General features: G+C 40.2%; 1 protein-coding gene across 1 annotated transcript in view; it reads right to left on the reverse strand.

Moving 5' to 3' along the window:
- Positions 1-25045, reverse strand: part of LOC138742353 (calcium-binding protein 39) — a 75816-nt gene that overhangs the window by 33375 nt on the left and 17396 nt on the right. The window contains exon 2 of the mRNA XM_069896650.1: positions 6394-6535. Coding sequence (XP_069752751.1) covers positions 6394-6507 — 114 coding nt within the window. The 5' untranslated portion in view covers positions 6508-6535. The remainder of the gene's footprint in view (positions 1-6393; positions 6536-25045) is intronic.

The following is a 25045-nucleotide window of genomic DNA, read 5'->3' on the forward strand; positions in this document are numbered from 1 at the left end:
CAAGGGCGCTATTTGCCGTGGCGAGTCTGTTGTCTATCTCGTTGTCGATCCTTGCATCCGATGAAATGGTGCAGCCGAGATAGGTAAACTGGTTGACCGTTTTGAGTTTTGTGTGCCCGATGGAGATGTGGGGTTGCTAGTAGTCATGGTGGGGAGCTGGCTGATGGAGGACCTCAGTTTTCTTCAGGCTGACTTCCAGGCCAAATATTTTGGAAGTTTCCGCAAAACAGGACGTCAAGCGCTGAAGAGCTGGCTCTGAATGGGCAACTAAAGCGGCATCGTCTGCAAAGAGTAGTTCACGGACAAGTTGCTCGTGTCTTGGTGTGAGCTTGCAGGCGCCTCAGATTGAAGAGACTGCCATCCGTGCGGTACCGGATGTAAACAGCGTCTTCATTGTTGAGGTCTTTCATGGCTTGGTTCAGCATCATGCTGAAGAAGATTGACAGGCAGTAATTATGACAGGCAGTAATATATATAAAGAATTTTAATTCATGCCACCAATGACATGTTGTTCATGAGTGATTCCTTTCCTAAAGGAAAGAGTTTGAATACTTCAAAGAAAGCAAAAATTATGCTATTTACACAGCCCTTTTATTCCAGGACATTTGCTCCTCTTCAACGGAGCACTTGATGTCTAAAAAGCACCGAGATGGAGGGGGTGGGGTGGTCATTCCAGTCCCAGCATTTTTCGACAGTAGACCTAGTAACAATTCTGGAATGGTTTAGCCCATCTCAGATGTCTATACATGCTCCTATAAATGTATAAGTCTCAAATGAGCTGTATGTGAAATGACCAAGATGGAATATAGGGTGGGGGTGGGTGATTCCAGTCCTGCATTATACCGGTAGCAGACCTAGTAACAGTCCCGGAATGATTCAGCCCATCGCGCATGTCTATGGATGCTCCCATAAATGCAAAAGTCTGAAATGAGGTGTAGATGAAATGAGCTGGTGGTCAAATAGTGATGCATCCTCTACTAGACTCACCGTTTCATTAGTGGGTGAAGCATTGATGTGTTGTTGGGAGGATAATAAGAGATGATTTAATTCATGCACATAATTCATGGTTTTGACAGGATAGAAGAGGGGTGCTGTTGGTTTTTCAAAAGAGGGCTTGATCATTCATGAATAAGATTAAAAAATGCATCAGAGGGTACTGAATCTGGGACTCTACAGGAGGAGGGTGTGAACGCTCAGTTGCTGAATGTATTCAAGATAGTCACTGACAGACCTTCAGATATTAAGAGAGAGGTGATTAGTGTAAGGGAGTGGCATTGTGATAAAAGATCAGCCCCCACACTGATCCCACTGCCCCTCTCTCAGCTGTCCGCAGGTGTCTCTCGTCAACTTGTGCTGTGAAGCAAGCTGGTCTGTGGGTTTGTCCTCAGTTTGAACAGTCTGAAGCCCACCGTCCTGCTCCCCCGACAGCCTGCCACCAGCCCCCAATGATAGATAGCAGTGAATAGTAAGAGATTACTTAAGGTGGTATGTGAGTGGAAAGAAAAAATTTGAAATCCATTTTCCCACATTCTTTTATAAATTGTGCACATATTTTTCCATAATCTTATAAAATGCACAGTGTTTTATTTCTGCTTCCATTTTACACACTCTTCTATTATTTGTTGTGTGTTAACAAAAGTAACGTTCGATTGCAAAACCTTATGTCCAGACTCGTCAACACAACAATGACCAATGTGGGGACCGAAAACATTACTCTTGGTGTTACTCACCATTATCACCTTAATTTCAACCTTGCGTACAAGACCGAGGGGATATTTTTGGGGAAAAAAAGTGGATCTAACATGCTGTCAAATACAGGAATGTTATATGTGACACTAGATGTCGACGCTGTTGAGTCACATCCTGCCTCTTTTGCTTGTGAAATGCTGGCTGGCTGTGTAAAAAGACACACCAATGCAGAAAAATGCCGGCTCTGTTCATTTCAGTGTAAATGACCAAACCCAGCTTGATGGCGAGTCTTCCTTACAGAAATATGTTTTCTTTAAAACGACACAGAAGTTCCACAATAAGTGAAAGGAAAGCAGCGATGCTGCAAAGTCCAGCAAGAACACAAACTGCTGGAGGAACTCAACTGGTTGAGCTGTCTGTGGATGCAAAAGGATGGTCCCATTTTAGGTTAGGTGAAATGAGGTGGGCAAGTGAGGGAGGGTATAGGAAAGCTTAAGGAAGAAGAAAATGAGGTAGAGAGGTATATGGGTAATGAGCAGACAGAACCATGTACGAAGGATGAGTCTGGGTAAAGGAAGACTGGTCTGGACTGGTGGGAGTGGGAAAGGAACTCAGGGGATTGTGTTACTGGAACTTGTAAAATTCAATGTTCATATCATTGGGCTGTAGGCAACCCAGCAAAATACAAGATGCAGCTCTTCTAGTTTTGACTTTGCCTCAGCATGGCAGTAAAGGCAGCCAAAGATAGATTGGTGTTGGAATGGGACTGGGAGTTAAAAATGGCATCAGGTGCTCTGCAAAACAGATACCTAATCGGCAGTTGGCCTTGCTGATGTAAAGGATACCACATCAGGGCACATCAAAATGCAACTGATGAGGTTGGATGAGGTGCAAGTGGATCTCTGCCTGAACTGGAAAGGCTGTTTAGGTCCCTGTATGGTGAAAAGGGAAATAATAGGACTAATGGTGCACCCTCGACAGTTGCAGGGGAAAATATCAGAGAACCAGAAAGGCATCGGTTGAAAGGATGAGATCAGGGAGTTATGGAGAGAGTAGTGTTTGTATAAACTAGGTGAGTGGGATAAAGAGGGGAAAATACAGTTGGTGGTAGGATCCTTTTGGAGCAGATGCCAGTGGTGAAGGATAATGAGCTGAACGCAGTGACAAGTGATCTCTATTACTGTATTGTCTGGCAGGAGAAGGGGAGGAGTGAGAGAACACATGCAGGAAATGGAGGAAGAGCACACAGGGGCTCCATCACCACGTTGCCTGAAGGAGTACAGAAGTCCTAGACTGGAAAGCCTCACTTTGAGCATGAAACAGAGAAGCAAATGACATGCTCAAGGTGACAGGATAGCATGGTAGAAGGCATAGTAAGTTTAGAGTAGATGTCAGTGAATAGTTTGAACTCTTGAGATGGATGGAGATCCAAAACTGTCAGAAATAGTCTGCAAGAAACAGAGCTAATATAGTAGTTGTCAATGTATTAGATAAAGAGGAGGCAGGGATGCCAGAATAGGTTTGAAGCAAGGACTGTTCCACATCACTGACAAATAGACAGATGTTTTTGGGGTCCATCTGTACCAACAGCTTCACCTTTAATCCAAAGAAAGTGAGAGAAATTACATTCTACCAGATAGATGATAATATTGGTGAAGGGGAATAGATTGATCTTTGTTCCAGGAAGAAGCAGAAGCTCCTCCTGGGATGAAGGTATCCTTTGCAAAGATAAGGCAATTGTGACCAGAGAATAAAGTTGTCAAATCGGCAGAGGGGCATGAAATGTGTAGGTGGTAGGGATTTGATATGGGGACACAGCATAAAATCAAGTTATGAAGAGAGAAGTTTGCAGGGTAAGAACAGGCAAATACAATGGGTCTCCCAAGACAGTCCTCTTTGTGAACCTTAGGAAGAGAAAGAAGCAGGCAATATGGAGCTGGGACACTATCAAACTGGATAGAGTGAAGGGGATATTCCCTGATGTGAAGAAATTAGTAAAGGTCTGTATGTAAATTTATATTAGATAATTAGAGATAAATTGTCTCCAAGGATGAGGAAAAGCAAGGAAAGTGTCACAAGTACTGGTAGTCTCAATAAATTCAACAATTAGCAAAATCCTGAATGTTCAAGGATGTCAAATTCTTAAACTCACTAAACCTGGAGAATAAGAAATCTAAGAAAACATGAATATGGATGCTCCTTTAAAAGTCACTTCAACCAATAAATTTAAATATCCAAAATGATGTTATTCACAGTATATCAGATGAAAACTGAGGAAGACAACAATTAATCTAATTTGCCAATTGAGTAGATGCTGAAAAAAATCTGGAATTATTCAAATTCTGAGAGACAAATTCCAGTTATTCTACAAGTGATGTAGATACAAGTCTTCAAGAATTTTCTGAAAGATAGCTTAATTTTAGGCATCATTCAACTATTACTACAAAATAAAAACTTCAAAAATTGCCTAACTACAAGAAGTATATCAATAAGATTGAAAGAGTGCAGAGAAGATTTACTAGGATGTTGCCAGGTCTTCAGGAATTGAGTTACAGAGAAAGATTAATAGGTTAGGACTTTAATCCTTGGAGCAAAGAAGAATGAGGGGAGATTTGATAGAGGTTTACAACATTATGAGAGGTAGAGACAGAGTGGATGCGAGTAGGCTTTTTCCACTTAGATTGGGGAGATAAATATGAGAGGTTTTGGTTTTAAGCTGAAAAGGGAAGGTTTAAGGGGAACATTAGAGGAAAGTTTTTCCACAGGGAGCAGTGTGAGTGTGAAATGGGCTGCCATCTGATGAGGTGAATGCAGGTTCCATCTTGAGTTTTAAGAATAGATATGGTTGGGAGAGATCCAGAGGGTCATGGAGTGGGAGCAGGTCAGTGGGACTAGCAGAATGGTAGTCGGCACAGATGAGAAGGGCCTGTTTTCTGCACTGTAGTATTCTATAGTTCTATATTTCTAAATGCTTCTGCACGAAGTGTGAAATAAGCTCTGCATCTTCACTAGTACCAGGTGATATAGATTCTTCTCCTGAGACAACAGCACAAGTGCCTGTAGTAATAAGTGAAAATACATGCAGTGACAAGTGAAATATTAGTGCAAGTTTTCATTCCTGCATACTACATAATATCTCATTGCTGTACTACAATAAAGATCACAATTCTTTGGCAAACAGAAAAATCTCAGATGCTGGGGTCTAGTGCAGTACATAAAAGTGCTGGAGAAATTCAGTAAGCCATGCAGCATCAATAGTAAGAAAAAGGAATCAGTCGATGTTTTGGGCCTGATGTCTGAATAAAAAGATGGGATGGAGTGGAGGGGAAGGAACACTGACTAACAGTGGTTGATAAGTGGGAGGGCAAAAGAGAAAGAAGCTGAGAAGTGATGGGGGAAGAGGGCCGAGGGCTAAGAAAGATAGCTCACTGATTAGAGAAGGAATAAGGTGGGGAGCTGGAGAAAAGAAGGCAAGGATAAGGGAAAGAGAGACCAGGAGAGGGAGTGAACAGAAAATGGAAAAGTAGATATTGATGCCATCTGGTTGGAGATTGCTGAAACAGAATATATGGTGTTGTTCCTCCAATTTGCAGTTGGCCTCAAACTGGTAGTAATACTTGTGCTAATGGGATGTGGAATTGAAGTGCACAGAGCAAAGGTACTCAACAAAGTGATCTCCCAGTCTATGTCCAGTCACTCCAATGTCAAGGAGGCCACATCAGGAGCAATGGATGCAGTAAACGGCCCCTACCACAAGATGTGGTACACTTCCTCCCTCACCACTATTCAGATCCCACAGTCCTTCCAAGCGAAACAACACTTCGGCTATGAATCTGTAGGGGATGATTTACTGCATACAGTGCTGCAGAATCTGTTTGGAGTCATTTTCTGCTTCCTAGATGGTATCAACATCTCCACTTTTTGTTATTGTCATTCTTGGTGTCTCTTAACCCTCCCTTCCCTTCCATCTATCAGAGAGATATCCCTTTTAGCCCTATGCCATCTCTCCCAATCACTCCGGCTTTTATCTCCTCTACCCTCTCACCTGCAATCCACTTATTATCTACTAACCTTTGATCCTTCTCCTCCATCCTCCGCAACCCTTTTTATTATGGCATCTACTTGATTTTCAGCACTCTTGAAGAAGGGTTTAGGCCCAAAATGTTAATTGACTGCCTTTTTCTTCCTATGGAAGCTTCGTGACCTGCTGAGTTTATCCAGTACTTTTGTGTACTAATCAGTTCTTTGAGTAGTGTAAAATAAGGTATTTTGTTTCCTTTTACCTGTTTTAGCATTGTGAAAACATTCTTTACTCTTCACTGATGTATTTAACTAATTGAGAGCTCCATCCCTGTAGATGCCTGAGAGTAAAGCTTTCAGCTTCTAGATTTGCTCAGTTCAAAATTACTGTTCCATTAAAAATTATTTGTACAAATATGATGCACATTTTTCTAAAATATTTTGAATAGTTGCAGGAAATTGATCACTCTTCCTCTATAATTCTATGTATAACTGAGAAACTGCAAGATAAAGTGAAGGCTTTTGACCCAAATTCCTTTTACTTTAGGTTTCTACCTTTAAAGCTTGACTATGTATATTTAGAGTTGCAAAATGTCCTCAGAATAAATAGGAAACAGTTATTAAAATTCTCAGACTGCAATTAAACAATATTATGGATCTATATCACATTATATGGTACTGTACCTTTTCTGCTTTTTTGTCAGAAATATCTTGTTTTTCTAATACTGCCATGCTTTCCTTCAGATTTTTCACAATGTCTGCTGGAGACTTATGTGATTTGCCAAATGGAAATGGCATTGTTGACAAGTGAACCCAACTATTCCACCTGTGAATAAGAGAAGAAAAACAAAATCAGAAAATTACAGTTTTTATTTTCATACAATATATTGCCCAGCAATTTACTTTTAAATTAGGAATTTACTACAGAGGTAACTACTTGAAAAGAATGGAAATGCAGTCATTGCAAATGAAGTCTGGACATCCACGATTTCCAAAGTGGTGAGATAAATCAACCAACTTTGTTGCAATATTTAGCAAACAATTCTCTTGTTGATGGCCAATATTTAATGATCCTTGTTACATTTTAGAGATCCAAGAACCATACATATTCATGCAACAATTAAATTTAATGAAATGACAGTTAATTGTCAACTTAGGTGATCTCCACAGAGCACAAAAAAATTGATGCAAGATGCAGACTATTCCATATGTTTGTGGTGAGGAGGGGGGGGGGCGGGGGGGGGTGGGGAGAGAGGAAGGTGATTTTGTTCCCAAGAGAACAGTTCATAATGCAATTTTCTGCATCATAGAGCCCATCATCATCTTTGCATGCATCAAGAAATAAGAGTTGAAAATTGTGTATTTTTTCCCCCAAAACAATTCTGAGAGAAGATTTCATTCCATTTCCTCAAATTTTGGGTAGCAATTTGTGAATTTGTTAAGGAATTTGTTACCTGAACAGCCATAATCAGTGCGTCCAATATAGTACAGTATAACAATTCATATACCTTTGGATTTTTCCTAATATTAAGAACAATGTCTTTTTTAAATTTCCCACCCTATTCTATGTCAAAAATAAAATTGTAAGCATCCACAAGTTTCCCAAGCTTTTTAAACTATTCAATTATAATTTCTGATACTTGAAATGTGATGAACACAAAAAAAACTTGTTACAGGTCTACAAGTCATTTGTAAATGCACACACAAAAATTAGTTGTTCTATTTTGGCAGGAAAAGTAAATAATGTTGTTCTTAAAGATGAGGGAAAACAGGGATTAAAAAATGGGAAATCCCTGAAATTCATATATTTTAATGCCAGGAGTATTGTAAAAAAGGTGGATGAGCTGAAGGTGTGGATTGATACTTGGAAGTATGATGTGGTAGCGATTAGTGAGACATGGTTGCAGGAGGGATGTGATTGGCAACTGAATATCCCTGGGTTTCGTTGTTTTAGGTGTGATAGAGTCGGAGGGGCAAGAGGAGGTGGGGTTGCATTGCTTGTCAGGGAAAATATTACAGCGGTGCCTAGGAAGGATAGATTAGAGGGCACATCCACGGAGGCTATTTGGGTGGAACTGAGGAGTAGGAAAGGAGAGGTTACACTTGTAGGGATGTATTATAGACCACCCGGAGGGGACCGAGACCTAGAGGAGCAAATCTGTAGGGAGATAGTAGATATTTGTGATAAGCACAGGGTTGTAATTATGGGAGATTTTAATTTTCCACATATAGATTGGGAAACACATTCTGTGAAAGGAATGGATGGGTTAGAGTTTGTGAAATGTGTGCAAGATAGTTTTTTACAACAATATGTAGAGGTGCCGACCAGAGAAGGAGCAGTGTTAGATCTACTGTTGGCAAATGGGATGGGTCAAGTGACGGAGGTTAGTGTTGGCGAGCACTTCGGGTCCAGTGATCATAATGCCATCAGCTTCAATGTCATTATGGAAAGAGAGAAATCAGGGCCAAGGATTGAGGTTTTTGATTGGGGAAAAGCTAGATTTGAGGAGATGCGAAAGGACTTGCAGGGTGTGCATTGGGACAATTTGTTTTATGGGCAGGATGTAGTAGAGAGATGGAAGTCTTTTAAAGATCAGATTTTGAGAGTGCAAAAGCTTTATGTTCCTGTTAGGTTAAAAGGAGGGGCAAAAGGTTTGAGAGAGCCGTGGTTTCCAAGGAATATTGGAAACTTGGTTCGAAGAAAAAGGGAGGCGTACATTAGATATAAGAAGCATGGAGTTAAGGAGATGTTTGAAAGATACATTGAATGTAAGAGGAATCTTAAGAGAGGAATTAGGAAAGCTAAAAGAAGGTACGAGAAAACTATGGCAAGCAGGGTGAAAACTAATCCAAAAGAGTTCTACAAATATGTTAATGGTAAGAGGAAAGCTAGAGACAAAATTGGTCCCTTAGAAAATCAGAGTGGAAAACTGTGTGTGGAGCCTAGAGAAATGGGGGAGATATTGAACAGTTTCTTTTCTTCGGTATTCACTAAGGAGAAGGATATTGGGAGATGTGGGATAAAAAAAGCAAATTGGGTAAATATGGGGAATATAGAGATTACAAAAGGTGTAGTTTTAAGGCTTTTGAAGAATATAAAGGTGGATAAGTCTCCGGGACCAGACGGGATCTTCCCCAGGACATTGAGAGAAGTGAAGGAGGAAATAGCAGAGGCTCTGGCGGTAATTTTCCAAATGTCATTAGATATGGGGATAGTGCCGGAGGATTGGCGCATTGCGCATGTGGTTCCGTTATTTAAAAAGGGTTCAAGGAGGAAGCCTGGCAACTATCGGCCTGTAAGTTTGACGTCTGTGGTAGGTAAATTAATGGAGAAAATTCTTAGAGATAGTACTTATAAACATCTGGATAGACAGGGTCTGATCAGGAGCACTCAACATGGATTTGTGGGAGGAAGGTCATGTTTGACCAATCTGATTGAATTTTTTGAAGAGGTGACTAGGAATGTGGATGAGGGTAGCGCAGTGGTTGTTGTCTATATGGACTTCAGTAAGGCCTTCGATAAGGTACTACATGGAAGGTTAGTTAGGAAGGTGCAGTCTTTAGGTATAAATTTTAAGATAGTCAAATGGATTGAACATTGCCTGAAAGGGAGAGGCCAGAGAGTGGTAGTGGATAATTGTCTGTCAGGTTGGAGGCCGGTGACCAGTGGTGTGCCTCAAGGATCTGTATTGGGCCCATTGTTGTTCGTTATATACATTAATGATCTAGATGATGGGGTGGTGAATTGGATTAGTAAATATGCAGACGATACTAAGATAGGTGGAATAGTGGATAATGAAGAAGGTTTTCAAGGATTGCAGAGGGATTTGGGCTGCTTAGAAAAGTGGGCTGAAAAATGGCAGATGGAATTTAATGCTGATAAGTGTGAGGTGCTTCATTTTGGTAAGAAGAATCAGAATAGGACATATGTGGTAAATGGGAGAGCATTGAGGAATACAGAAGAGCAGAAAGATTTAGGAGTAACGGTACATCGTTCCCTGAAGGTAGAAACTCACGTGAATAGGGTGGTGAAGAAGGCTTTTAGTATGCTGGCCTTTATCAATCATTGCATGGAATATAGGAGTTGGGAGGTGATGTTGAGATTGTATAAGACGTTGGTGCGGCCTAATTTGGAGTTCTGTGTGCAGTTCTGGTCGCCTAATTATAGGAAGGATATAAACAGAGTGGAGAGAGTGCAGAGAAGGTTTACCAGAATGTTGCCTGGGTTTAAGCATCTGGAGTATGGAGAGAGATTGGACAGATTGGGTCTTTATTCTTTGGAGCGTAGAAGGTTGAGAGGGGATTTGATAGAAGTATTTAAGATTATGAAAGGGATAGACAGAATGGATGTGGATAGACTATTTCCGTTAAGAGGAAGAAAGATTAAAACAAGAGGACATGAGTTAAGAATTAAGGGGCAGAGGTTTAGAGGTAACATGAGGGGGAACTTCTTTACTCAGAGAGTGGTAGCTGTGTGGAATCATCTTCCGGGAGAAATAGTGGCGGCGGAGTCAATTGTATTATTTAAGAAAAGGTTGGACAGGTATATGGATGAGAAGAAGATGGAGGGTTATGGGCATTGTGCAGGGAGGTGGGACTAGAAAGGGGTGTTTGGTTCGGTGCGGACTAGAAGGGCCTAATGGCCTGTTTCCGTGCTGTAATTGTTATGTTATGTTATGGTAAATAACATAACATGTTATGTTATGGTAAATAACATAACATGTTATGTTATGTTATTTACCGTACAGTACAGAAAACAGGCCATACAGCCTTTCTGGTCTGTGCCGACCATTATTCCGCTCGTCCCATTGGATTGCTCCCATTCCATAACCCTCCAGGGCTCTCCCATCCATGTATCTATCCAATTTATTCTTAAAACTTAAGATCGAGCCCACATTCACCACATCAAGTGGCAGCCCATTCCAAACTCCCTCTCTGAGTGAAGAGCTTTCCCTTAATGTTCCCCCTACACCCTTTCCCTTTCAGCTTAAAACTATGGCCTCTCATATTTATCTCCCCCAATCTAAGTGGAAAAAGCCTTCTTGGATCCACTCTGTCTATACCTCTCATAATCTTGTAACCCTCTATCAAATCTCCCCTCATTCTTCTTTAGTCCAAGGAATAAAGTCCTAACCTGTTTAGTCTTTCCCTGTAACTCAACTCCTGAAGACCCGGCAACATCCTAGTCAATCTTCTCTGCACTCTTTCAATCTTACTGATATCCTTCCTGTAGTTAGGTGAGCAGAACGCACACAATATTCCAAATTTGACCTTACCAATGTCTTAAACAACTTCAACATAACATCTGAACTCCTATATTAAAAACTTTGATTTATAAAGGCTAAGATGCCAAAAACTTTCTTTATAACCCTGTCCACCTGCAACACCACCTTCAGGGAACAATGTATCTGTATTCCCAGATCTCTATGCTCCTCTACACCCCTCAGTGCTGTAATATTTACTCTGTATGTCATACCTTGGTTTGCCCTTCCAAAATGCAACACTTCACACTTGTCTGCATTAAAATCCATCTGCCATGTTTTGGCCCATTCTCTCAGTTGGTCCAGATTCCTCTGCAAGCTTTGAAAATCTTTCTTGCTGTCCACAACACCTCCTAGCTTTGTGTCATCAGCAAACTTACTGATCCAATTTACCACATTATCATCCAGATCATCGATATAGACAGCACAGTCCCCAGCACAGATCCCTGAAGCACACCACTAGTCACAGGCCTCCAGTCTAAGAAGCAACATCCACTACCACTCTGTTTTCTCCCACACAGCCAATTTTGAATCCAGTTTACAACCTTTCCATGGATACCTAATCTTAACCTTCTGAACTAACCTCCTATGTGGGACCTTGTCAAAAGCTTTACTAAAGTCCATGTAGACAACGTCCACAGCCTTTCTTTCATCTACCTTCTTTGTAACCTCCTCAAAAAAACTCTACAAGATTCATTAAACACAACCGAACGCACACACAAAGCCACATTGACTGTCCAAATACTATCCTCAGAACTCCTTCCAATAATTTACCTATAATTTATTGACGTCAGATTCACCAGCCTATAATTACCTGGTTTATTTTCAGAGTCTTTTTTTTTTAAGCAACATGAGCTACCCTCCAATCCTCAGACATCACACCTGTGGCTAAGGACATTTAAAAAACATCAGCCAGGGCCTCTGCAATTTCGACACTAGTCTCCCTCAAGGTCTGAGGGAATATCATATCTGGCCGGAGGGATTTATCTACCTTTAATTGCTGTAAGGCAGCAAAAGCACCTCCTCCTCCTTAATCTCCACATATTCCATGACATTTCTTTTTGTTTCCTTTCCTTCCTTATTCTCTCTGCCAATTTCCTGAGTAAATACTGATGCAAAAAAAAAGCTATATTAAGATCTCCCCCATTATGTGAGGCTCCACACATAGTTGACCACTGTGATCCTCTAGAAATTTTGCCCTAACTATCCTTTTACTCATAATACACTTGTACAAACCCTTCAAGTTTAACTTATGTCTTCTTTTTGCCTTCCTGATTTCCTTCTTTAGTATTTTCTTGTATTTTCTGTACTCTTCAAATACCTCATTAGTTCCTTGTTGTCTATACCTGCTATACACCTCCCTGTTCTTAACCAGATCATCAATATCCCTAAAAACCAGGGTTCCCTATGCCTGTTAACTTTCCCTTTCTTCTTTGGCTTGGCTTCGCGGACGAAGATTTATGGAGGGGGTAAATGTCCACGTCAGCTGCAGGCTCGTTTGTGGCTGACAAGTCCGATGCGGGACAGGCAGACACGGTTGCAGCGGTTGCAGGGGAAAATTGGTGGGTTGGGGTTGGGTGTTGGGTTTTTCCTCCTTTGTCTTTTTTCAGTGAGGTGGGCTCTGCGGTCTTCTTCAAAGGAGGTTGCTGCCCGCCGAACTGTGAGGCGCCAAGATGTACGGTTTGAGGCGATATCAGCCCACTGGCGGTGGTCAATGTGGCAGGCACCAAGAGATTTCTTTAGGCAGTCCTTGTACCTCTTCTTTGGTGCACCTCTGTCACGGTGGCCAGTGGAGAGCTCGCCATATAACACGATCTTGGGAAGGCGATGGTCCTCCATTCTTGAGACGTGACAAAGATACAAATTCTGCACTCTCAAAATTTTGCCTTTGAAGGCCATCCATTTTCTTAACACACCCATGCCAGAAAATAACATCCCAATCCACTCTTCCTAGATCCTTTCTCTTTTCCACAAAATTTGCATTCTCCAATTTAGAATCTCAACACGAGATCCCGACTTATCCTTTTCCATAATTTACTTGAAGCTAATGACATTACAGTTACTGGACCCAAAATGTTCACCTACACATCCATCTGTCATCTGATCTGTATTGTTCCCTAATAGGAGATCAAGTACTGCATCCTCTCTTGTTAGTACCTCCATAGATTTAGAAAACTTGCCTGAACAAATTTCATGAACTCCAAGCCATCCAGCCCTTTCACAGTATGGGAGTTTCAGTCAATATTTGGAAAGTTAAAATCTACTATCACAACTTTCTACTTCTTACATTGGTCTGCTATCTCTCTACAGTTTTGCTCCTCAATTCTTTCTGACTATTGGGTGGCCTATAATACAAAGCTATCAATGTAGTCACACCTTATCCATTCCTCAACTCCACCCCTATGGCCTTTGTAGAAAAACCCTCCTGACTTCACACAGCTGAGATATTTTCCCTGACTAGCACTGAAACTCTTCCCCCTTTTATCCTTTCCCCTCTATCACATCTGAAGCAATGGAGCCCCAGAATATTGAGCTGCCAGTCCTGCCCCTCCTGCAACTAAGTCTCACTAACAGCAATAATGTCATAAGATCAGCCTTTCAAACAATACACCTTGCATTAAAATAAATACACCCGAGGACATTTCTATCCCATACAGAATATTGTCTCCTCTGCTTCTCTTTCTCAAATAGCAGGTTTTCTCCCTGTTTTCTGCTGCCTTGCACCAGTCCTCTGCTTCCCTGGAGTCTGCAACCCCTTGTGGCTGCTACAGCTTATAGGTGCCATTATCTTGGGTCCACACCCCATGGTCACAGGAAATTAAATAAAACCACTGTTGTCTCCTTTAACAGGCTGTTTAAAGCCTGCACAGAGCCAACAGCAGTCGGACTGGGTGGCTGGACCCTTGGGGGGAGTGCTGTTTCTCTGATACCAGCTCTCCACAGCCCAGCAGCAGCACCGCAATTTTGCTGGAACACCGTTACAATTCCAGCAATCCAGATTCACATCCCGCACTATCTGCAAGGGGTTTTATGTTAATTTTTTAAAAATTACAGCTTTAAAGAAGGAGCACCTCTACAATGCAAGTCCTTTGAAAGCTGATGTGATACTGCAAATGAAGATAAATGATTATGGGATCATAGAATCCTACTAAGGGTTCAAGGGCATAGATAAAGTTGGCTGACTCCTTTTGAAGTGACTAAGTAAGGGGCAGAGATATACATATGGCTGTTACATAAAACTCCAGAAAGCATTTCATACAAATCCCTCACAAGATACTACAGGAACACGATCCTTTATCCAGAACCCTTGGAGGACAGTGTGTTCCGAATTTTGGATTTTTTCGGATTTCGGAAAGCCCATCCCTTTCCTGTCGCCCGGCCGCCTCTCCCGACCGCTGGTCCCTAGGCCGCTTCCCCCGACTGCCAGTCCCCACTTGCCGGATTTTGGAGCTTTCCAGATTTTAGATGTCCGAATAAAGGATCATGTACCTGTACCAACCAAAATGTTTAGTCATGAAACTAGAGGCATTTTATTGGCCTGTTTTGAAAAATGTCTAGCCATTTGGAAATGGAATTAAAGAAATGGTTCTGTTATACTCAATCTGTATTTGGACCAGAACTAACTGCATTAGATTTCAGATTTATTGTCAGAGTATATACATCACATATAACCAAGATTCTTTTTCCTGTGGGCAAGGCAGAATTACTACTTATTAGCAAATAAAATGTACATAACATATACATGAAAACTAGTGGATTGTAAACTGCCCCCCTAAACTTACATTCCATCTTAAGCAACTCTTATGCCATAAGTGTTCTGTGATTAGGCAAAGGATTGCTTAAGGTGGCATGTGAGTGGAAAGAAAAAGGTTTGAAAACCACTGATTTAATCGTACCTAATTGACACGTTATGTGCACGGTTTCATAACTCCAAAGGAAATGAGCCAATGACAATTTTTCTCAAGTAAAATATTTCAGTAACAATTAGGTCTAGAGCAGTGATTCTCAACCTTCCCACTTACACTTTAAGCAATTCCCTTATCAATCACAAAGCATTTATGGCATAGAGATTACTTAAAGTGGAATGGAGTTTAGGGGAGCAGTTTGAAAAACCACAGATGTAAACAAAGAACTGCAAACAGACAATTAATGTAAATAAACTGACCGTGCAAGAGAGAATTTAAAAAATCAATAAAAAGTTCATAAATGAGTCCCTGATTGAGTTTGTTGTTGAGGAGTCAGATGGTGGAGGGGTAGCAGCTGTTCCTGAACCTGGGGGGTGTGAGCTTGTGGCACCTATGCTCTTTCCTGATGGCAGTAGCGAGAACAAAGCGTTTGCTGGATGGTGTAGATCCTTGATGATTGCTGGTGCCCTCCAACAGAAGCATTCCCTGTCGATGTTCTGAATGGTGGGGAGGGTTTTGCTTGTAATATCCTGGGTTGTGTCCACTAGAGGGCTTTATGCTCAGGGTTATTGCAGCCGGTCACCACACTTTCCACCACACATCTGTACAAATTTTCCAGGGTTTCTGATGTCATACCAAACCTTCACAAACTCCTGAGGAAGTAGAGGTGCTGACATACTTGCTTCACAATGGCATTACTGTGTCGAGTGCAGGAAAGATCCTCCACATTATAAATGGCATGTAGAACATATAGCAAAGCATCTAATTTGCCAGTGACACAAAAATAGAATTGTGAAAACAAAATATTAATTTGACCAACTGGGCAACACCACAAGGTTAAAAGTTCAATGTCAACAGCAGATTCTCACTTATCCTCCTTCAAATTCCTGTAATCTGATCACTTTGAGATCAACTTCAAATCACCAAACCTGCGAACAAAGATAAAGTTGCTGTGGTCTGATGAACTTGACTCTACCTCTTAAAGTTACATATTAGCTCTCAGACACTTCCTCTTCTCTCCTTCTGACTATGACCCCACCAGTGAACACAAGGCAGTCACTGTCCCATTTCCTCAGTAGATCTCTCCATATCAAGTTTTAAAGTCCCCACACAACCTTCAATTTCAAGATCCAAAAGCAGCAAGGTTGACCAAGCTTCATCTCTCTCTCTCTCTCTCCTTGCACAATCCCTTCCCACTTACACCCTTGACACCAGAAACTGTTACACTTCCAGCAGTTTCCTGGACAAGCAACTCATCTTGATCATGAAGCTCCAAGCCCCAAACTATTCCATCTCCACCAAAATAGCCTGAGGGCCCTTCATTTCTTCCTTGAACAAATAAGCAACCAGTTCCTCTCCATCACGACATTCATCAACAAGCTGAACTCTTTCTTAAACTGAATGAGTGCTCCTCTAATTCCAGCCTCTCCAAGTTAAAGGAACCCACATGGGCCCTATCTTTGCCCATCTCTTTGTACAATACATGGGTCATTTTAAGTTGCACCCCACTCAACTACTGTTCCAGTAGTCAGATGACTGTATCCAGGCTGCATCCTGCACTTACACACACATCTTGAAAATTTCACTATTTTTACTAATTTCCACATGATCTCATTTTCACAAGAATCTTAACTTCCTTTTTTATTTGAAAAAAATGTTCATCTCAATGAAACTCCCTTCCACTCCTGAAGGACTCCTCCATTACAGTTCCAAAGGCTCTCAACTACTCCCCTCCCATATTTCTGCTTTTATCCAGTCTCCTCTGAGAAAGAGCAAAGATAGTGTAGCCCTAAACTTCCACCTTATCAGTCTCTACATTCAATCTTAATCCTACCTTGCAGCAATCCATCTGTCAACCTACAGGTAACAACTCTTCAAGAGCAAACCAATTTTTCAAATGCAATGAGGATTTCTGCTTCTTCATCCTTTTCAGATAGTGAAGTCCACACCCCTATTTTCCACTTTTAATTCTATGCTCTATTTTTGAATTCTTTACTAAAGGAGAACCATTTCACCTTTCCAACTGCTACCCCCCCCTTCTCTAGTCATCTATCCACATCTCCCACCTTCTGTCCAATACCCTATCACCTTATGGCCCATCCCAGAATTTCTTTCCCCCGCCATATGCATAATATCAGCCCCTTTTTACTTTATTCTCGATGAAGGGTCCTGACCCAAAAGGTTGACTGAGGATTTCTATCCATGGATGCCTCCTAACCCAGAGTTCCTTCAGCATCTCTTTGCTAGTTCCTGTTCAATTTTAGCACGAGATACCTGCACTTACATTCTGTGCCTTGGAAAATAATTCAATATTAATTTTTAATGTTACTGAACTGTCCTGCGAGCTTTAAGGATTGTAAATACACACATAGATCTTTTGGCTCCTCTACATCAATATCTGCCAGTTTGTTATTTCCTTTCCCAGTTCCATCACATTGAATGCATTATATTAAATTTCCTTGGATTAAAATCCCATTGACACTTTTTACCCAAATAACCAGATCATATTTCCCTTCCCACAGTCTAAAGTTTTCCCCCTTACTGTCAATGAAAAGTTAACTTTGGAAACACCAAACTTCTTTATCATGGTACTGCATTCAAAGTTGGGAGTTCTTTTCTCTTTAAAATAAAAACAGATTTTGGATGTCTGATATTCAGGAAGATATTTAAATATTCAAGTGCTGTCACTTCAGTTACAGATTAAAACACTACAAAATAAGTTCAAAATAACAGCTTCTCTACTAATTTGCAGGCTCATAATTTTCATTTAAATGAATTGTGACCTTGTACCAGGTGTGGTCAGATAATAATAATAGCCTTATGATGGAGAATCCCAGCTGTTGGATTCCATGAAGTCCAACAAAGTGACATGTGTACAAGCATCGATAGCCTAATACTTCCATTGAATTCTGAGAATATTCTTTGACAATATATAGATATGTTTTTGGGAGATAAACTGGGGCAAGTTTATTAGTGTAGGTCACATACAGTCATTTTAAAACAGATCTTATTTAAAATACTGGAGCTCTGCCCCAAGCTAGACAGGATCAACAATCTTTGCAGAAGCTTTGGAGAGTGCCCAAGAGACTTCACTAATGGATTGATGTTTACAAAAAGGCAATAGATGAAAGAGCTTGTCAGAGCCACAGATTGTCTGCAGTGGAACTTGCTGTTCTAAGAGGGTCATGTGGTTTTGCAAGCAGAGAGAGTCACAGAGGCTTTCTCTCCGAGAGAGAGAGAGAGAGAGAGAGAGAGTGAGAGAGTGAGAGAGTGAGAGAGTGAGAGAGTGAGAGAGTGAGAGAGTGAGAGAGAGAGAGAGAGAGAGAGAGAGAGTGAGTGAGAGAGTGAGAGAGTGAGAGAGTGAGAGAGAGACAGAGAGACAGAGAGACAGAGAGACAGAGAGACAGAGAGAGAGAGAGAGAGAGAGAGAGAGAGAGAGAGAGAGAGAGAGAGAGAGAGAGAGAGAGAGAGAGAACGAGAACCCCATATGGAAGACAGGTTGCTTAGTTCAGCCTGGTCAAAGCCCTTGTGGTTCATGCAAGAGGAGAGGACTGGCTGTCTGAAATAAGAGAAACAAGAAGGTACTCTGTGGTGACCTGAAATAAAGAGGTTATCATCTGGAGAACCCTGAGGGGGCAAGTTTCGTCAGCAAGACATTGAAGTGGCTGATGGAAGTAATCAGTTGTGGATGTCCTGGAACAACAAATCTCTCTCTGAAAACCAACAAGAACCTTCCTGAGCAGTAACCATTTATCTTTCAAACACCAAAGCCTGATGAACTTTATACATATTAAATTCTGTGCACAGTATAAAAATTGCCTACAACCAGTGAACTTGGAGTAATGAGAAGTGAGATTGGACTGTGAATCAAAGAACTTTTCTGAACTTACACACATTACATACATGTGCACTTAGAATTAGAAGGGAGTTAAGTTAGTTAAGTCAATAGTGATAAGTTAAAGTGCGATTCTGTTTTCATGTTTAAAGATAATTAAAAGCAACTTTTGTTTAAGTAACCATTTGTCTTGGTGAATATCTATTGCTGCTGGGTTTTGGGATCCTCTGGGCTCGTAACAATACTACCCCAGATGATGATGAATGTCAGTGGTTCGTTCAGAATTACTGGTACCTACATTTCTAATAACATCCAGGCATATTTACAAATTGATCAGAAGAAAAAAAATTCAGATCAATCCTCTGAAAATACAAAGTAACCAAAGTCTAAATAGAAAAAGATTAGATCATATTAACCATCCAGAGCCATATCAAATGTTTTGCTGGATTTGCTCCAATTTAAAACTAATGGCATTAATAATACAAAATCTCTTCCAGATTTGTTACAAACCCTTCAAAACTAGTTGATAGGGATTGCTCCATCTTCCTCCCAAAATCTATCTGGAATCTGCCTGCACCAGCCTTGAAATCTCATTGTTCTTTTGTTTCTCTCCAAGCCCACTCTAAACACACGTCCTGACAACTTGGTACTCATTTAACTTCCAACATTGTTCTTTGCTCTTTCTTTCTGCATTCAATGTTACATTAGCTGATCTTGCCCCATATTATTTAATCTAACATTGTAATTTAACATGTGAAGTGCAAAATGACTCTCTAAATTCTATATTATCGCCTTTCAAATGGCTAATAGCATCCCCATGGTGTAATGTCAGATTAGCTCACAAATGCATTACAAAGTCAAAGATATTTTTTGCCTGGAGCTTAATTTTCCAGTTTTTCTTATCCAGTTACCTTTGGTTATTTTGACACTTTGATCATCTCTATATCAGTTTCTTTGGACCACCACAACTTCGATATTTTGGCCATTTGGAACAGAATTTTTTTCTATCATTTGGGTCCAAAGTGGTCAATTTTGACCAAATAAATTTTCCAAAGCTTTACCCTTTTGCCCAATTAATTACATCTCTGTAACCATTCATTTCCACTTTATGCACCCTAAATTTCTTATCCACAATCGCAGCATACAGCTTTCCAGGGCATTTATAAATAATGATCTTAGACATCATGCATTCTGTCAGGACATTAATTATATCAAGCCAATATAAAATACCTCCTTGGTATTCTTGCACCTCTTCATCTGCTCAGTCAATTTCCTTACCAAATCACAATGCCTTCATTTTGAGTTTTAACTTTACCACACTTTTCAAAACAACTAATGCCTTTTAAGAAACACAATTCCAACACCCTACTTTTGACTAATTTAGTTAATTCTCCATTGAAACATGCAAGTCTGCAGACTCTGCGTGTAGTAAAAACATGAAAATATTGGATGAACTCAGTAGGTCTCACATACCTTGTAGAAGGGCTCAGGCCCAAAACATTGGTTATATATCTTTACCTCCTTTGAACACTGAGAGACTTGCTGAGTTCCTCCAGCATTTTTTGTTTTTAACTAGTTATCTCTCCAAACAAGTTTAATATTCATCAAGTAGGGCTTCACTTTTATAAGTGCAACACTCAAAGGTGCTGGAGAAGATCACGCAGCATCTATGGGATGCAAAGGGTAACCAACGCATTGGGCAGGTTTCTCTAGGACTTTTATGCATTGCACTACAATCAGTGTCTGCCGACTTTCCTGTTTAACTTCACTTTTACAAACACACATCAATTTACAATCAATTTAAAATTTTCAAATTATTCATCAACTTTATTGTTAATTTCAAAGCAAACAAATAGTTCCCCTATCAAGAGAACTTTTAAACAAATATTCAAAGTTGAAGGCAGTATAGAACTACAGTCAATGGAGTGATCTCGCTGACCTCAAAAATTGTGAGTTTCTGGGTTAATTAGCCACTGTAAATTCCCCCCAGTGTATAGTTGAGTGATAGAATCTGGGATAAGGAATTGAAGACAATATGGGAAAATAGGAGGTTGGGGTAGGATTAATGTAGAAACGTGTGGCTAATGGTCAGCACAGACTTGCAGGCTGAAGGGTGTTGTAAATGTGCCAAATGTTATGCGTTCTGTGGAACACAACCTTTCACCTCATTAGACCCAGAGAGAAATGACCCACACCAGCGTTTTCCCAAATCCAAAGAACGAACCCTTTTATTTACAATTAAAGAACTCTTTGTAGTATTTACAATGCCCTTGATCCCAAGGGAACTCTCACGACCATCTCACACACCTGACTGGATTAGTTGATTGATGGCTCAAGTCCAAAGAACAGGTAACACCCACTCCAGGCAACAGTAGGGTCATCTGTTTAGGGCATCCTAGCAAAGGGACTGTTCAAATGCTTTAAGACTCCATGGTTAATATAGCTGGGACTTCTTCACAATGTTCCCAATTTCTTAAAAATTTTTGCATACCATTCCTAATCCAAGGGCCATTTTCATCAATGAAACTACTTATTTGGTTCTCATTTATTGCAGATGTTCCATATTTCACCCCCACCCCCCCACCCAAACTTCCATTCCTTTCCTTCTGGCGTTCTCAAAGGATCCATTCCCTGAATCTCTCATGTTTCATGTTCACATGCTGCCCCTTAACAACATCTATTGAAAACATTGCAGGATTATACACTACATTAAAAATCTTCCAATTAATCATATGGAAAACCAAGCAATTAAACAAAAGTCTTCACAGACTGTCTCTGTAGTTTAACACACAAGTGTTGGAGAAACTCAGCAGGTCATGCGGCATCTATAGGAAGCAAAGATACATAACCAATATTTCAGGCCTGAGCCCTTCGTCGAGGTAGTAATACCAAACCTACTGCTTGAAACATAAAACAAAGAAAATGGAATAGGCCATTTGGCCCTTCAAGCCAACACTGCCATTCATTTTGATCATGGTTGGTCATCTAGTCAGTACCTACCTTCTCCCCATACCCCTTGATCCCCTTAGCCACAAGGGCCAAATCTAACTTCCTCTTAAATATAGATACAGAATTGACTTCAGCTACTTCCTGTGGCAAAGAATTCCACAGATTCACCACTCTCTGAGATAATTTTTTTTCTCATCTCAGTCCTAAAAGACTTACCCCTGATCCTTAAACTGTGACCCCTGGTTCTGGTTTTCCCCAACATCCGGAACAACCTTCTTGCATCTAGCCTATCCAATCCCTTAAGGTTTTTATATGTTTCTATAAGATTCCACCACCCCCCCTCTCCAATCTTCTAAATTCCACCAAATATAAGCCTAGTCAATCCAGCCTTTCTTCATATGCAAGTCTTGCCATCCCTGGTATCAATCTAGTGAACCTGCTCTGCACTCTCTCGATGACAAGAATGTCTTTCCTCAGATAAGGAGACCAAAACTGTATACAATACTCTAGGTGTGGTTTCACCAAGGCCCTATACAGTTGCAGTAGAACGTCTCTGCTCCTGTACTCAAATTGTCTTGCTATCATGCCAACATACCATTCACTTTCCTCACTGCTTTCTGTACCTTCAGGCTCATTTTCAATGACTGGTGCACAGCGACACCCAGTCTTGATGCATCTCTCCTTTTCCTAATCAGACACCATTGAAATAATAATCTTCTCTCCTGTTCTTGCCTCCAAAGTGGATAACCTCACATTTATCCACATTATATTACATCTACCATGCCTTGGCCCACTCATCTAACTTGTCCTAGTCACCCTGCATCCTCTTAGCATCCTCTACAGAGCTAACCCTTCCACCCAGCTTTGTGTTGTCTGCAAACTTGGAGATGCTGCTTCCTATTCCCTCATCTAAGTCATTGATATATTTTGTAAATAGCTGTGGTCCCAGCACTGAGCCTTGTGGTATCCCATAGTCATTGCCTGCCATTCTGTAAAGAACTCGTTTATTCCTACTCTTTGTTTCCTGTCTGTCAACCAATTCTCTATCCACTTCAATGCCATACCTTCTATACCGTGTGCTTTAAGATTGTACACTAATGTCCTATGCAAAACCTTATCAAAAGCCTTCTGAAAGTCCACATCCACTGGTTCTCCCTTATCCACTCTACTAGTTACATCCTCAAAAAATTCTATTAGATTCGTCAGACATGATTTTCCCTTCATAAAACCATGCTGAATCTGTCCATTGAGATCATTACTTTCCAAATGGGCTGCAATTGCATCTTTAATAACTGACTCTAGCATTTTCCCCTCGACCAACGTCAGGCTAACTGGTCTATAATTTCCCATTTTCTCTCTCTCTTTCTTTAAAAAGTGGGGTTACATTTGCCACCCTCGAATCCTCAGGAACTAATCCAGAATCTAAAGAGTTTTGAAAAAGTATCACTAATGAATCCACTATTTCTTGGGCTACTTCCTTAACCTTTGGATCCAGATTATCTGGCCCTGGGGATTTATCTGCCTTTACTCTCTTACACAACCTCTCGACTTGCATCTATTTCCCTCAGTCCTTCTCTCACATTAGATCCTCAGTCCCCTACTATTTCCTGAAGATTATTTATTTAGTTATTCACTTAGTGAAAGTAGAACTAGTTATTCAATTGGTTTGCCATGTTCTTGTTCCCCATGATTAATTCACCTGTTTCTGACTGTAATGGACCCATATTTGCATATTCGAGCTACTCATTCCATCCCTATCCCTGGTCAACTGCAATCATTCTTTTGAACGAGTGCATTCAGACTATTATGCTTAACTTGAAAATCAGCTATGTCAATTTCCACCTCTAACATTGCTTCCAAAACTCCCAACATATCTTTATTATCTGACTGTTGACTATTACAACACTCATGTATATTTGGTCAGTCTTTTTTATTCTATCACAAGTTAGATGTCATCTAAAATCTGATGTGTAGGCTTAATTTAAACTCTGGCCAATATTCAAACCCTCAGTATAGTCATAATTTAAAGCACATTTCATCTAGGCTTCACAGTTCAAAGGCTTCACAAATGCAAATTGTCCAGCTGAAATAAGAACAAAAATGCTTTGAGTTTGAAATAATCTGCATTAAACTAACCAAATCCACGAAGGTCAATAGAAAAAAATGCTTTGACCAACTTATGAATTTTCATGCACATCAGACTGAATTGCCCTTTGAACACAAGAAATAGGAGGAGTAGAAATATTCCCAGTTAGAAATACACACTGAAATCTAAACTTCATGAAAATAAATCTCAACCAGTAGCTAAATTCACAAAAGGTGACTCCAACAAGGAACCCAAAAATGGTTCAGTAAATCAAAGCAAATATTTAGACAAAGCACAAGTATAGCAAATATTGAAATAGCAATGTAACAAATTTATAAAGAAAAAGTTTCAAATATTACTAAAAAGAAACTGTTTTGTTAAACAGGAAAGTCTGCGTACTTACTGTATTGCAGTTTTGTTAAATGGTTTATTTTGTGCTATGGTCATTTTGGGTTACCAAAGGCTTCCATGTCAATAAAGGTTTATCTTGGACTTAGTGATTAGAATTTTAAAATCCCAGATTGAACAACTAAATCCACAACCTTAAATTCGACAAATGGGCAAAGTTTCATCAACACTTATTTTTATGCTGCAGTCTATGCCGGGCTGCACAAAAGACAAGGATTGCCCTTGAAAGAATACATTGAAGACACACATGGGACATGTTCCTTGGGTTGGGGAGACAGGTGTGATTCTGATTTTGAGGGTGAAATTAGGAGATGCTTCATTAAACTGATAACTGTAAAAATTTGAAATCCCTGAAAATGAACAATTGACACCTAAACAATTATAAAATTGTAAATGAATATCAAAATATTAATAAATATTAGAAGTGGGATAAAGGGTCAAGAACCAAATGCACAGTTAAATAACACAAGCAAAAATTAACCAGCCAGGACTTCAGTGAATATGAAGAAACAGCTGACATTTATCCTCAGATTACTTGAATAGGGCAATCAAATTAACAAGAACAGGTATAACTGATTATTTATTATCAAATAACTTTCTATTCAATTTTGACCACACTGTGTAACCAGATAGTGAAAATAAAACTGTTGATTCACAGCAAAACTCCTTAATAGGAGCATAAATTTGCAATGAAACCACACAGAATCTCACTACCCAGAGAGCAATGGATAGGCCAGAAAGCTGTGTATGAAGAGCTATATTTTTAGTTCAAATTTAGCCCAGTTGAAAGTAAACAGTAGAATAAGTTTGGATACTCATGCAGCCTATTTCTTGTGTTACTCAACCAGCCTTATGTATGTAAATTTCACAATATTATGCCTACATAACATGA

Source organism: Narcine bancroftii, chromosome 9, assembly GCF_036971445.1.
Source record: "Narcine bancroftii isolate sNarBan1 chromosome 9, sNarBan1.hap1, whole genome shotgun sequence".
Lineage (NCBI taxonomy): Eukaryota > Metazoa > Chordata > Chondrichthyes > Torpediniformes > Narcinidae > Narcine > Narcine bancroftii.